Source organism: Pagrus pagrus (genome assembly GCF_965226575.1).
Source record: "Pagrus pagrus genome assembly, chromosome: 7".
Lineage (NCBI taxonomy): Eukaryota > Metazoa > Chordata > Actinopteri > Spariformes > Sparidae > Pagrus > Pagrus pagrus.
Window position 1 is genome coordinate 25,524,185 of NC_140191.1, and position 14,718 is coordinate 25,538,902.

At 41.0% G+C, this 14,718-nt stretch overlaps 1 protein-coding gene across 1 annotated transcript in view; it reads right to left on the bottom strand.

The window, feature by feature from the left end:
- Window positions 1–773: 773 nt before the first annotated feature.
- The window catches only part of eif3ea (eukaryotic translation initiation factor 3, subunit E, a), a 31,264-nt gene continuing 17,319 nt past the window's right edge, over window positions 774–14,718 (bottom strand). The window contains exons 10-13 of the mRNA XM_084357533.1: window positions 8,877–8,986; window positions 2,746–2,848; window positions 2,125–2,259; window positions 774–944 (exon numbers count right to left, since the gene is read on the bottom strand). Of these exons, the coding sequence (XP_084213659.1) occupies window positions 909–944; window positions 2,125–2,259; window positions 2,746–2,848; window positions 8,877–8,986 (384 nt within the window). The 3' untranslated portion in view covers window positions 774–908. The remainder of the gene's footprint in view (window positions 945–2,124; window positions 2,260–2,745; window positions 2,849–8,876; window positions 8,987–14,718) is intronic.

Genomic DNA, 14,718 nt, shown 5'->3' on the forward strand with positions numbered 1-14,718 from the left:
GTATAGATATGATTTATCTTGTAGTTGGCTGGTGTAAGGGCTCACAACTCTTGTCGCGTTTCTTCTTCTCTGAACATTACAATGCCAAACATCTGGTAAGAAGAAGTCTTTTCTTAGACTCTGCTGCGTCACTTCATGGGCTTTTAGTCGACATGCAGGTGATGCAACACTCTCTGCACTTTCCAGACTTTTGATTGAGCCTAATAAAGCAGGTGCATTTTCACATAAAATCCTTGTTTCGTAGTTAAATTATATGTAAGGAGAAGATAATTAAAAGGCTTGTGAAGGAATGAAAGCCTGTTTGCGAGTGAATGTGATGAAGAAGGAAAGGCAGAGGACTGAGTTATGAGAAGGTCAAAAGCAGAGGAAAGCGGGGGTGGGCTGGGACATTAAAAAGATTGTGTCCGTCTGGCTAATGGTTCTTTATGGCTCCCTGATGTCCTCAGATGGGCAGGATGACTGGCAGAGAGTGTGACCGCCGGTAACTGTACATCACCTCTGTTTGCCCCCTTCAGCTGACGTCCCACTCAGCGGGACCGCCTGCCACAGTGAAGCGAACCACTAAAACGCCATAAAACCGACAGACTAAACAGCCATTCATCATTACTGCGCACACATGAGCCGCGTCACATGCTGCAGTCTTAACTGTCCCACTCGGTGACTCAATACACACATTAAAACTTCATCAAGTATTACCGATAGAAAAAAGTCTGACCACTCAAACCTCAACCGCCATTTGTAATGTCCAGAAATAAGGCAATCATGGGTGAAAATGGTTTTGTTGGTCACTTTTATTGAATTGGTGATGACTTGAACCAAGTGCAAAGCAGTACTGTGCTCCTTGAATCAAGTGTGGAAAAAAAGATGTAAAACACAAGGAGTGGGATGGATCCATCTTCACTGTGACGTTAAAATCCTGCATCCTGACCGGCCCAGTTTGGTGTCTGGAAGAAAAGCATGAAGAAAATGGAAATTAGACCGTTTGTAGATCAGTGAGAACGATCAAAACAAGACTTTTGTTGTTGATTGTGGGAATTGTGAAAAGGCAACATACATGTGCAAGCAGTTAAGTGGTGACGTTTCCCTTGTTGAAGTGTGTAATGTGTGTGTTCTGTTGGTGAGCACTGGGTGGCTGTGAGGGCTGACAGGGACCCTGAGCAGCCGGCCCAGATGGTAAGCAGTAAATGTTCTCTATATGTAAGTGATTTGTAGCCTTGAGGACAGCAGGATGTAGTGGTGCTCTGTGAGTTGTTTGCAGCCTCTTTTGTCAAATTACAAAAACTCCTTAATGAGTGGTGGGGGGGGGGGTGGCTTTGCTTTTTTACAGGACAGGGTTACGGCTGCACTCCTGCTGCACATATTCAAACAATAGGGAGGAGGGTAATTGAGCACATCAAAAGACAGCCACTCAAGAGCTGCGCGGTTAAAAAGTGAACATTTAACATGTCTGCTGTAACTCTGTGGCCTTGGTGCTGTCAGGTGTCGGCCCAGGGAACCAACCCATCAATCTGCTCTGACACACGTGCATGTCCTCAAGGAGTTGTGTGAAGCAACAATTCACAGCTCCACCTCAGAGTATGTGCGTGATTATGACATTCTCTGTAGCTGCAGTACTTGAACAGTCTACATACCGCTAAAACACACAAGGTCAACATCAAAAACACACTTAAATGGGATGACTGGACCCTGAGCCAGACATCTGCAACAGGTCCTAAGTGCAGGGAACTCCAGGCTTTGAGTAATGTTCACCAAAAGCCAGTGTGAGGGTCCACCTTATTTACGTTGCTGAGCTGAGTCACAGTGCTCAGGCATCGTTTTATGGTTGTTTGGAATCTACCTTGTCATTAGGCCTTTGAAGAGCAATGGAGGGATGAAAGCGTTAGCTCTGTTAAACTTGCTCTTACTGGCTTATTTCGTGTAAAGAGAGCTTTTGTTGATGGTTGTTCATCAACATTCTTCAGCCTTGTTGTTCTGAGCTGATCATTTGAGACGCTTTGAACTGCCCTCAGTTCATGTCGACCTTCAAGCAATCTGATCGGTTAAGGGAGGGTGGGTTGCCTTCAGCGACAAGCTGGGAGTGGTGGTTTATGTGCATTCAGTATGTACAGTATGAGAGTTACTCACCTCGGTCTTGGTGCTCTGAGCCTGCTTCTTCTCAATGTTCATGGCCAACATTTGGCTGCGGAACGAGAGGCTCTTGGTCTTCTCAATCACCTGCTGGTAAGGTGATATGGCGTTGTTCCCCATGACCACATGACCCTAGAAATACAGACAAAAATGGACAACAGATTTACAATAACTACCAATCAGCCAAATCACACATGGACCTGTAAACACGCCATCCTACAAACACCAACCAGTGGCTGCTCAGGTCCCATTCACATCTACTGTAGACACATCTAGATAATTCTATGTCATTCTGCAGGACTGGGCTGTGATTTGCTGATTACAGAGAACTGTTGTGATGTGTATGCCAAAACATGCAGGTTCAACATGGAGCCTCACGGAGGTGACCTAACAAGGGTGAGAAATTACGGTTACAATGTCCTTACATCGTACTCATCAATTACAAAATCAGGACATAAATAATGCCTCTGTCACTCTCAAGTCACACAGGAGGGACATCTACAAAGGGTTATATGACTGTCACTACTGCCCCCAGTTTGCAAAGGACTGTTTGAAAAGCTTTGATTCATTAATTAAGTACTGAGGTGACTGATTGAGGAAGATGACAGCAGGTCTCACCAGTTTGGAGTCAATCTTTGCATCCAGCCTAGCATTGCGGATAAGGTTGACGATCCATCTCTCAGCTTCCTCGGGCGACATGTTCAGTTTGTCTGCCAGCATGCTGTAGAGAAAACAGAGAGGCATGAGCTCAAACACGGATATAAGGCAACAGAAGCTGCAGGGACATCCGTCTTAGAGCTGTGCAGATTGTCCTGAAGCTGAAGAGTATACCCCAGGAGGACCAATGGCTTGGCACCACTGCCATGGTACCAATATCACTGTATGTGAGGACCTTTTTGATTAATGAATTTCCCCCACAAATTATATTTCAAGGGATAATGAAATTCAACAAGATCACTGGAGCTTTAGATTTGTGATGTACTGATTTAGCAAATCAGAACCTGAGGATTGCACTGACCATATGTTAAAAACCCTCCTGGATAGATTACACTGTACCATCAGATTTTTTAGCCATGACAGCAGAATGGCTCTCTGGGATGAGACACATGTATGGATAGATGTGGAAAGAAAAGCAAGATGTTCCGCCATGCACAACCACTGCTCACGCAGGATATATGTCCCACATGGACATCGTAAACATTATATCCCCTAAACACAAGCAAGTTAGCATTGTCGTCGTAAGCATTTTCATTTACTGAGATTAGCTAGCAGGGCCTAGTTCAACTAAAATAAAATAAAAACATTTAAAAAAGCCATTTGATAATACAAACAAATTCTATCTGAAACTAATATTGTTGGTATTACTTTAGTACCACAGTCTTTACCAAGATATGTGGCTAGACTGCACAGGGCTTTTTTTCTTTTAAATCACAGATCTATTCAAGTAATAATCTTACCTAGGGACAAACAACTGCAAACACTTGCATCAATTAAAATGGGCTGCTGTCTGAACATGTTGATGCATTCATGAAACATGTATTAGCACTAAATAACTCTAAAGCACTTTTAAATTACATTATGAAGACTGTTGCACATTATGTGCCAGGTCACCATTTTCATTTGAGAGTGTTAATAAAAGACAAACAGGCAAAGGGTGCACAAGAAAAAACACATCTCAAAAACACTTCTAATGGTCCTCTACTAACGGGAACTTGATTTACAGACTTGTACGAATAACTCAATTAGAAGTGCTGGGACGACCTCATGTTGTGAGCCTCTGTGGCTACTTATCCTTTCATTTTTTGTACCTCTGTTCAAGACACACTCTCTCCCCACCTGGCTGCTACAGCTTGTGACACACTGGTCAGAACGGTGACTGTCCCTCAAAATGAAAGCCAGGTTGGAGGCCGGCCTGCTCTTTGATACAGCGAGACATGGATGTGTCACAGCAGAGAGAGGGGAGGTATGAGGGTGGCTGCCATTCTTTGATCCAAAGCTTTTCCCAGTGCAGCTGGCTTCCCTTGTGGCTTTCAAAATAACTAGACCCCCCTCGATACCCCCATCTAGACCCCCTTCCCCCCACATTTCCTGCCCCCTTCCTTCTGTCTGACCCCCACCACCCTCCACGCCTACCACATTTCATATAAGGGCCCCAATAAATATCCTCAACCGCTCTGTGCACTGCCTACAATTACTACAGAAACCCTACCTCATCTCAAAAGCAAGACACCGACCCCTCCCTGCCCTGAAAAACCTTACTAACACACATACTTAATGAATACTGTAGGTACAAATTTGTCATTGTGTATAGTCTGTGTGTGTTTCTACAAAATAATCAGGGTTATAAGGCCTATATAAAAACAATTTACTCCACTAATTATCACTTCCTGGTCCATTCATCACATTTTGTGAGACTCCTTCAGTGAGTAAGCTAGTATTTGCCCAGACCACAGCACTTCTCACGCCACGGCTCTGCAAACCACCACTATTACTGCTTTCAACTGTTGCTCTCAGAGTTAAGACATTCTTTTTGTGGAAAGTAATCTTATTTGGGATTTGTGATAATGTCTGTCTTACCTCACGGTTCAAAAAGTAAATGAAAAAAAAGCATACCACTTTCTAACCCATGAATGTTGGTCAAATGGTGGCAAAACCACATGAAGAAGGGAAGTGGAATGATGTCAGTGTCTGGAAGGGGCATTAAAAGCATAAACAACAAATAAAAGCATTACCTCAGCATAATGAGCAAAAGTGGGTTTGGTCTCCAAGTGACAGTGCACATCTCTCAACACTTTCACCGCAGTGAAGTGATGGAGGAGGTGGATAATAAGACAGAAGAGCAACAGTTGGAAGTTGATTCATGAATATCTAGGCAGCCCAGAGGAGTGCAACACAGACATACTGATCATCCAGTCACTCACTCCAGCAAACTACTACAGCTGACTACACTTCAGTTCATCAAAACCTGGGGAAAATGATGCTTGACAATGAAATTGCTCCTATGGATCATTATTGGGAACCTTACAAGTTTGGAAAAGTGTCAGCTGTCTAATGACGCAACTTTAGGTTGTGATGGATAACACATGTGGGCGATCACAGACTGACACTATTAACATCAAGGATTTTAGTCTGCAGGCATACATGTTGCTAATGTAGAGCAAATGGCACACTGACAAATGGTTGTAGCTCACACTGAAAGCTTAATCAATACAAGATTTTGATTTACCTCGTTGTTATTTGGATTAGTAATGCCATACAATATGTAATGAAAACAAACAACTCAAACTACTGCATCAAAAAATTATTATAAAAGTTAAATGAATGCTTGTCTGACACAGTAAGTCAACTAAAAGGGGCTGCAACAAACAAGTACTTTCATTAATGATTAATCTGACAAGTATTTTTAACAATTAAGAGATTAATCGTTCAGCAGTTAAAAAGTCAAAAGATTGTGATAAATGCTTATCACAATTTTCCCACAGCCCATGGTGGCATCTTCAAATTGCCTTTTTTTCTACAACCAACAGTCCAAAACCCAAAAGCTCTTCATTTACTATAACATAAAAGAAGAAAGCAGAAAATCCTCACATTTAACCAGCTGGAACTAGCAAATGTTTGACATTATTGCTTGAACAAATACTGAAACAAATAATCAGTTCTCAAAAGAGTTGGTGGTTAATTTTCCTTCTGTTGACTAATCTTTGCAGCTAATATATGAGTGTTTGTGTTACTTTGTCCACTCTATTATCTTGTTTTACAACAGTGTAATACTACAAGAACCATAGTCAACACCTGTTAAGAGCACCCCTCCATCACAGCCTCTGACATTCAGAAACACCCTTCACTTATTTGCCCTACAATCAAGTAATCTTAAGCAAATTTGAATGAAATTTGTTATTGGTTCCGATTTTACCCGTGTGATTAAGTGATTGCTGTGTAGGGGTACTGGGTGTTTTGTTTGGCAATTCAGTTTAAGTGGGGACACATGTCAGTCAAGTCCAGGTCAGATATGATGATCAAAACAAACACTATCTGGTTTCCTCACCAGGGAGTTAAGCTAACCCCTAACCCCTCTAAACGTGATCTGTGCAGCATAACACAGGAACACAGAGTGCCCCAAAAGGCCCAGGGCCTCGGCCTGTACCAGCCAAACTCCTCTAATCTAATTTTTAAAAGAAAGTCTGGCAATGTTTTCCTCTCAGGAAGGACATTTGTACATCAGAGGAGGGTCACTTTATCTCATTGTCTCTCAGAGGTGTACAGCAGCAACTCCTACTTCAACCTTAGAGTGAAAATCAGAAAAAATGGAAGGAGAAAAAAAAGAAATGGAGGGAGATTGTGAGGGAGCGGGGAACGGGTCAGACTTATATAACCTACGCTATTGACTTCCTTTGGCCCTAAAGCCAAGCAGACAGCCTCCATGACCGGTTTTATTTTACACAATCATGATCCTGTTCCTTAGGGGAGAGGGGATCACTTACATTTCGACCCCTTACTCACTCTGGCTCCTGAGCTTTCGACTTCAGGCTAGGGGACTCCTTTGGGTCTCAATACCAACCTCACACTTGAAGAGAGGGGTCAGGCATCGGGGTCTAATTCTGTTAGAGGAGAGGAGGATGGGGGGGGGTGTCCTCCTCAAAAGTAGCCCCTTTCTTAACATGACTGGTCTAAAATGAATGCATTGTTAAACACTAACATATGATAGCATTTGGGAGACTCCAAGCCATTTGGAGCAACTTCGCTTTCGGCTTGGGGTAAAATTGATTTTTCGGGGAAACCGAAATGATCGTGTGGTCTTTTTAATGACTCAATTGTGAGGTGGAAAGATCCTCAGTGTTACATCCAAATACACAAGACACTCCTTCCAACTACCAGTGAGCTGTTGTGTACAAATACACTCTCATGATGAGGGGAAAAGAACTGCCCAAATGATCATGTGTCTGAAGCAGTTACTCAAAATGTCAAAAGGACAAGTGTGCATCTGAGGTCAAACCAGGGTCTCGCCACTGAAAAGTCATGGAAGGACTTAGGAAATAAACCCTGTAAATCAAACAAGGAAAACAAAGCTAAATTGGAAACACATACTCGGGACACTGAAAAGTCTAGACAAAAGGATGTGTGTGTATGCAATTACGGGTGCAGGCTGAATCACATTTTCACTGCCTACAGTACGTTTTACATAAGCCTTTATTGCATAAAATAACTCAATTACGCCAACTTCTGGTCTACTTTTGTGTCCCAAGCTGTGGGCAAAAGGCGAGCTAAATATCTGTGAAACCATCATGGCCAACAGCTGTAAAAATGTCCTCATTAAAAACAGCCATCAAATTCATTTGAGTCCACGCTTGGGTGCAGAGGGCTTCTGGGTAGAGGACTAATGACTTGGAATTTGGGTGTCTTTCAAAAATAGGCATGTTCTGTCCATCGTCACAACACCACCAAAAATAAATACGGAAATCCCTGAAACTGCGTCTGATATTTGTTCCTCAACAAACTGAGAGCCCAAGACACAGAAAAAAGGTGAAAAGTAGAAAAATCACCGTTCGACTTCCTCTTTCAGTGTTACCACTAACCTTTGTGGTCTTTAACAAGTAAATGGATCCAATTGCAGTAAGTCTGCCAAAAAGAACCAGGACTCCTAATCAATTCCAGACAATCTGCAACTGGAGATTTCGACAGGGCCTGATCATGTTCCACGGTTCAACCTTGACTACAGACCTCCACGGCTCTATATAACAGTCAATGCAATCATTTTCGTGTCAGCAGAAGTAATTCATTCCCTCTTTCCACTGAGCATCATGTGTTCGTGGACCATATTTGAAATGCAGATCTTTCTTCAAGTCTTCAGCATTCACAATATGCCTGAGGGGCAGCTGAATGTAGCTTTTCTAAAAGCAGTGTGAATTTGTAGTGTAAATTAGTGTGGAACAGGGTAACAAAAAGAACATATGCATTAACTAATATCAGAGATTAAATACAGCAACAAGCACAAATCCACCCTTACAAAGATCAGGATTAATGGCTGAGAAGGGTGAATGCTCTGCTTTATCTTAGTCTCTCTCTAAAATTGATATAAAGAGGCAGCCAAATCCCATAATCTCTCTTAATTGCAGACAATTACTATAATCTTTTATTTTCTCTCCACTAATACGCACTATAATTAGCATTGACTAAATTTCTTGGTTTTGGGGAGGCATCCAAGGTCAGTTTTATTTTAATGCAACTAAACTGAATTTTGAACCTACAAAACCTTCTGACCTCCAGTCACCCACGAAAAGGGGCTGAAAATGTCCTGCCTGTCAGAGCAGCTGGTAACATCTCAGACCGTCTAAACCCTGACCTCTTCCTGAGAGCAAACTGTCCATGAATTGGCCTTGGACAGGTGGTCTTAAAACCTGAGTGCGTAGACCAACCTGTGGAGACCTGGAAGCAGTTAAACCTCACAATACTTAAACCTCAAGATGTGTGGGGTCAGCATGGCTGTGTGTGGAAGGGGCAATAAATGCTTATCTTTGAGGAAAATTCCACTAATCATTAAGCCCATGTTCTCACTTCCTGTTTACTGATTGCCCTCAAAGTTTAGTGACAGCAAACAGGACTTCCTTTTGGTCTTAAGAAATGTCTGAATTCTGCTGTGCAACAGGTTCGGGATTTAAAAGAAACTATTGTCCACATGCAACACTGAAAATGAGACATCCCAACTGGTAAATTATAGTTTAACTTAGTTTGGGTTGTACTGAGTGACTAACCTGATACTGATGCACTGGTGAATTCTGCAGAAGGTCTCAAAGATGAAGAGACGGGCATTCTCAATAAAGTCCTCGAGGCAAGCCACCAGGAAGAAGTCATTCACAAGAACCTGAGAGACAGAAAGCATGTTACATTAGCTCAGTGCAGATATTATACAAAGAGTTATATCTGACAACACTTTAAGGTTCCAGTATGGCAAAACAGTTAAATATGCACAGAAGCCAGACCCTCTTAGACTCATTAGGACAATCAAACTGGGACCTTTATATTAAACAGCATTGGAGTCACGAGTGCAGCATTACAAGTTTCAATCTGTCTACATCTCGGAATTCATGAACTGAAACCAAATTCCAATAAATTTTTTTGTGATTAACTTTTTATTGAATTTGTCACATTAAAACCGTAGAACACATAAGGTACCATAGGCAGGGATTCCTGCACAAAAACCAGCATTTAACACAAACTATAATATAATAATATATACTGTTATATATAAGATTGCCATTGCCTTTCGAAAAAATGAAAGAAGAAAGAAAAGAAATCAGACAATAGACAATGTGTATGTGGGTCTCTTTATATTCTATTAAATTTACAAATTAGGCCCTAAAGAGAAGCAATTAGGATATCCCAAGCCTCTACAGTGGATGTTTGCGCTTTATGATGTACAGCTAAGGATCTTATTATGATAGCAATATCCCTATAATGATTCAACCAGTCTTTTATCGATGTAGGCTCAGGGAAGAACCATGAGTGAATTATGGTCTTCTCAGTGGCAATTAAACCTGCAAATATGATTTTCCTGAGGGCTACCCTGGTGTTATCTAAAGGGTGGAGTCATTGTTGAATTAAAATAATTTCGGCTTTTTAGGAATTGGGAATATAGATAGATATTTTCAAGATACTAAACCACGTTAGATCAGAGATTAGACAAAGAGGGGCTTCTCAGAAAACATGAAGGCTTGTACCAATAGTATTCCAGCTACATTTAGAACAGTTCGGGCCATCTGTGAGCTTTAATTGTATGTAAACGTATGCAATTATTTGGTGTGGCATAAAATGTATGCACAAACTTTTTGTGAATGAGCTGGTGTGCTCGGCTTTTTGATGGGATCAATAAATTAGTTCAATAATTGTCCCAGTTAAATTTAAGGGCCTTTCCCTCGAGGTCACAATGACAGGGCTCAGTTACCCCTGATGTTTAGATTTCAAGAGGTTTAAAATCATTTTAATTGGTAGAGACACCATTGCAGCAGAGGAGTGTTTTTATGGATCCCACTGCTTTTCTTTCAAGCCTCGCCCTACTTTGCCTCTGATTGGTTTGAGTCTGTTGTATTTCCATAACGAAACCATGCCCACTTTTCGCATGACAAAAGCCTTGAGGGCTTTGTGGTACTGGTGATGAATTTATCCATCACATTTTTCAATGGTTAAATAAAAGCAGTACAATTTAAATGTTAGGCACCTTCTACTGTTAAAAATTTAGAAAGTGAGACATTTTCGTGGACATCAAGAGGGATAGAGGGAAATTGATGGGGCCTGTGCCCACGGCGTGTGCCCACACACCCTTGGGTGCACTGGTAGACTGCTGGACAACCAGAGGGATGGAGGGAGGTCAGTGGGCCACAACGAATACACGGTTTTATCACCGAATGAGAAAAGAGTTATCGTACTATTTCCTAACTATGTTTAGCGGTTGTCTTGTGTTAATAGGGTGTTTTTTTTGTGGTTGGTTTGTAAAACAAATAGGTATCTGATTAAGCAGATTGTGAGCTGTAGTTTCCCCAGTAAACACAATCTTTTTGGATGTCTTAGCTGCAACATCTCTGGGCTAGGCAGAGTGGACAGGCCAACCTACGGACACCCAGCCTTTCCGCTCTGCCTAGCCCAGAGACTGCTGCAGCGAAGAGCGGCTAGGATGAGTGAACCCAAGATAAGCAAAAGGAGACCAGGCAGGAGGCTTAAGAGACTGGTGGGTGTACCAGGGATACTACAGCTTATAGGCCGCTATATCAACACCGCAAGAAAAACAGACTCAACCAGAGCCTCTAAGCTTAGTCATAGTCGTACCTAAATCTAACCAACGCAAACAATGAAGGCAACCAATCAGAGGCAGAGTAGGGCAGGTCTTTCAAGAAAAGTGGTGGGATCCATAATAAGGCAGCAGAGGATGTTTGAGGGTTAACGCAAGTGGCTCAACTGATGAAAGGGTAAAGGCGAAACCTGCGGAATGCCATGGGCACGGATTTCCAATCTCAGTTGCAGGTACAAGAACCAAGAAAACCGAGGAAGAGACTAACACACTTTGAGCTACTGGAATGAAAGTAATCCATTTGTATCATACAAATCTTTAAGACTTTAAACTATACCAAAGGCCCATCTATAGTTGAAATATGGACCAGAATTCTGTAATTTGTCAAATTATTAAGATGGTGAGGACAGAGGGATCATAAAAAAAGAAAATTTAGTTGACCAAGAACAAAGGCATTCAAAGGATCGAGAAGAGACTTAACTAAGTTTATGACCAGAAAATTAACTGAACTGAGGTTAACATTTGGAGATATTAGCAGAGTAATACATCATCTGCATAAAAAAGGATTTTATGCTGTCTATCATATACTGATACGTGAGATGTGGCAATTTATTCTAATTTCCTGGGTAACATTTCAATCCATTTTTCAGATATAGCCCAGAGTAAAGTCAGAGGGAAGGGAGAGCCATATTGGCAACATTTACAATACTAAAAGGTTTGTTCTGGTGAAGTTTTAAAAGATGAAAGTTCCCTGTATAAGTGATCCCAGACCCAGCAAGAAGCTTCAAATTAACCACAAATCTTCGACTTCTACAAACACCACGTGAGACAATACAGTAAAAGCAGAAACAACCACAGCGATGACCACATTGTCTGTGACTTATCACCAGTCATCTGGTCCGGGGGCTCAGTGTCAACTCAACTGTGAAGGATTGCCAAATTTCACAGCTACAGTCATCAAACAACTGTAGCATCGCCAGTCCAAATAAAGTCACAAATGAGAGCAACTCTTTTCAGCTGTCCATATACAGTATCACCTGTGTCTTGTTACAGTAAGAAATACAGCCTTGGTTGGACTCCTGACACTACTGCATATGGCCAATTCATCTACTGTAAATGTTCATGACCCAGAGGTACCACTGTGTGAAATGCTCCCATTTCTCAGTGCTTGCTGCATTCCAACTCTCCACTCATTGCCATTTCACATCACAGACCTCCATCTTCAAAAGTTCTCCAAGAATTACCAGCTCTTTGTTTGCTTAAGCTTAGAAAGCTGTTATCTGACCAGAGTGCTGCTTGAATAAATCCCAACTACATGGCGCTATCAGGCAACGCACATTTCAGCTATGACAACGCTTATCTAAGGCTGATAAACTTTGAACAGTTAAGTGCTCTAATTACTGTCATCTGGGATTCAGACCACAAAGCTTAAACAAATTCTGAAGGGGCTTCAAGAACCCTTTTATGCACAATCTGAGGGCCTGGCTATAGGTAGGCCTATACTTTTCATTCTTTGACATGCAAGGATCTAACATCTGACAGTGATTCCAGATTTGGGTGGGGTGGGAAAGAAAGAAAAAACCTGTGCAGCCTGAACAGGACAATTTAAACCAAACTAAACCCCCCATTTGAAAGCACTTGGCTCAAACTATTATACAGGGTACAGTGAACTGAAGACAGGAGAGCTGAAAACAATACCCATATCTTGCTATTACAGCAATCAGTAAATAGATGGGTGCCACTTCTCAGTGGCTCGAAATTGATGCATTACAAATGCTCATCAAGACAAGAGCCCATCCCAATGGAGTATCCGTTTACCTCAATCACTCCACGGTCTGTGAAACATCCCTTTACCTCTGAAATAATGCGCTTGTTAAAGGATTGCGTGTGAATTTCTGCAGGGGAAAAAACTGCATTACTGACTTCAAAGAAGACCATTTTGGGAAAATGTTTGCAGACCCATCACAGGTAATGCATTAAAGGTGCCGTTAAACATTTTTGGAACCACCCACCTCGCTAGACCTGCTTGTGAACTGAACAAGGTCAATAGAGGGCTTTTGTGCCTACTGGACATGCTCTGATAAGACTGACAGGTAGGCCCAGAGTTAAAAGCGACTGGAATAACTTGGGCTCTGACCTGAGAGGTAGTTGGGATAAAGCATCCGTTTCAACCAGAGTACAGTCTCTGTAAACAGAACCCCATGAGGCGAGGTCAATACCAACCCAGAGACTTCCTAAAAAAAGTATGTGCAAGTGTTTAACAAGGTCAGTGATTAAGGGCGTGTGTCATGTCTTAGCTGAAATAGGATACACCTCTAATATTGTTGATAGTACATGTTGTAGTTTGGAGACGGCCCCTGAAGGCCTTTGCACAGGAAAAATCAAATTTTCTCCTAGAACATGCTTTGGATCTTTTATGGCCATGCACAGAGTTTTTGAGGGTTTAAGTAAGGAAAAACAAATCAGCTCAATTGGTTATAGCTCCCTCATTTGTTAAACAGTGATTTGGGAATCTGAGGACTCTTTGTATTAGCTTAAAAATAGATTAAAATGAAACGGAACTGTCAGTAAACCGCTGACATGATTTATAAACATTTACTTAGAGGAAAGAGACATTTGATCAGGCCAGATGTTTTTCATTTTGAAGGTTTATCGTCAAGAGGCAGAAGATGAAAAAGAGAACAAATGACCCAAAGTTTTGCCCTTTATTCCTCTGCAGGGCCAAATTATGAAGTCATCTGGGAAAACCAAATTTCGGTGCATACGAAAAGAATGAACTGAGTCTAAATTATGCAAAATATACATTCAACACAACAGGTAGGACACCTGCTCTCTTTCGCAAATGGATTACTGCTGACAAAACATGTCCCCAGAATCTCAACAGCCCCTCATAATAGGGTCTACTGTGCTGATACGATTGATGCAACGCAGATTTTTTATTTTTGACTAGGTTGTACAATAATTCCTGTAATTGTGTTCACCCAATACCAAATTGAAAATTGACCACTTTCATTGCAATATCAAAAAAAAAAGCTGCAGACGAAAACACGTTGGCAACATTTAAGATAAGCAGACTCAACTACATAAAAAGTTAACACTGAGAATTCTTAAAAGATATAACAAGTAAAAAGAAAAAAAAGGCCCATAGATGTAAACGAAGTTGACTTGCAAAACATCTTGTGTCATGGTTTTAGACAAACTGCTTTGTCTTGAAGAAAATCTAATACACTATCAGAGAGATTTTAAACCAACTGCTTATGATTTTTAAGGTTGCAGTTTGTGGTGTTGTTGATTTGTATTGCTATTATTGTATTTATTTGTATTATATTATTATTTATAATAACAAAGTATTATAATTATTGTTCTTATAATTATTAATATTATATTCATTTGTAATACTGAGAAATCCAATTACATAAATTGGGTGGAGTAAATATTGCACCTGGGTTTAGAAGGGACAGCTAGTTGTGAACTGCATTATAATGCAAGGTCTTTCTAACATTTTTGCTACTTCATAAAATGTACACTGGTTTATTAGGTACACCTTGCTGGAATGCAGACTAACACAAAAATCCAGTCATAAATCAAACCTTATGAAGCTTTTAACCTTATTTCTGCTGAAACCTTTTTAAAGATGTGTGGATTAAATTTTAAGTCTTTAGGTTTATGCTTACATTGTGTAGCCAAAGCTGTATAGTACAGTGTATTGCCAGAACAGGCAGAAGAGGCAGAACGCTCAGTGTTATATTTCATAATTTTATACATTTTATATTTTCTTCAATATATCATTTATCTTCATGTTATTTAGGATA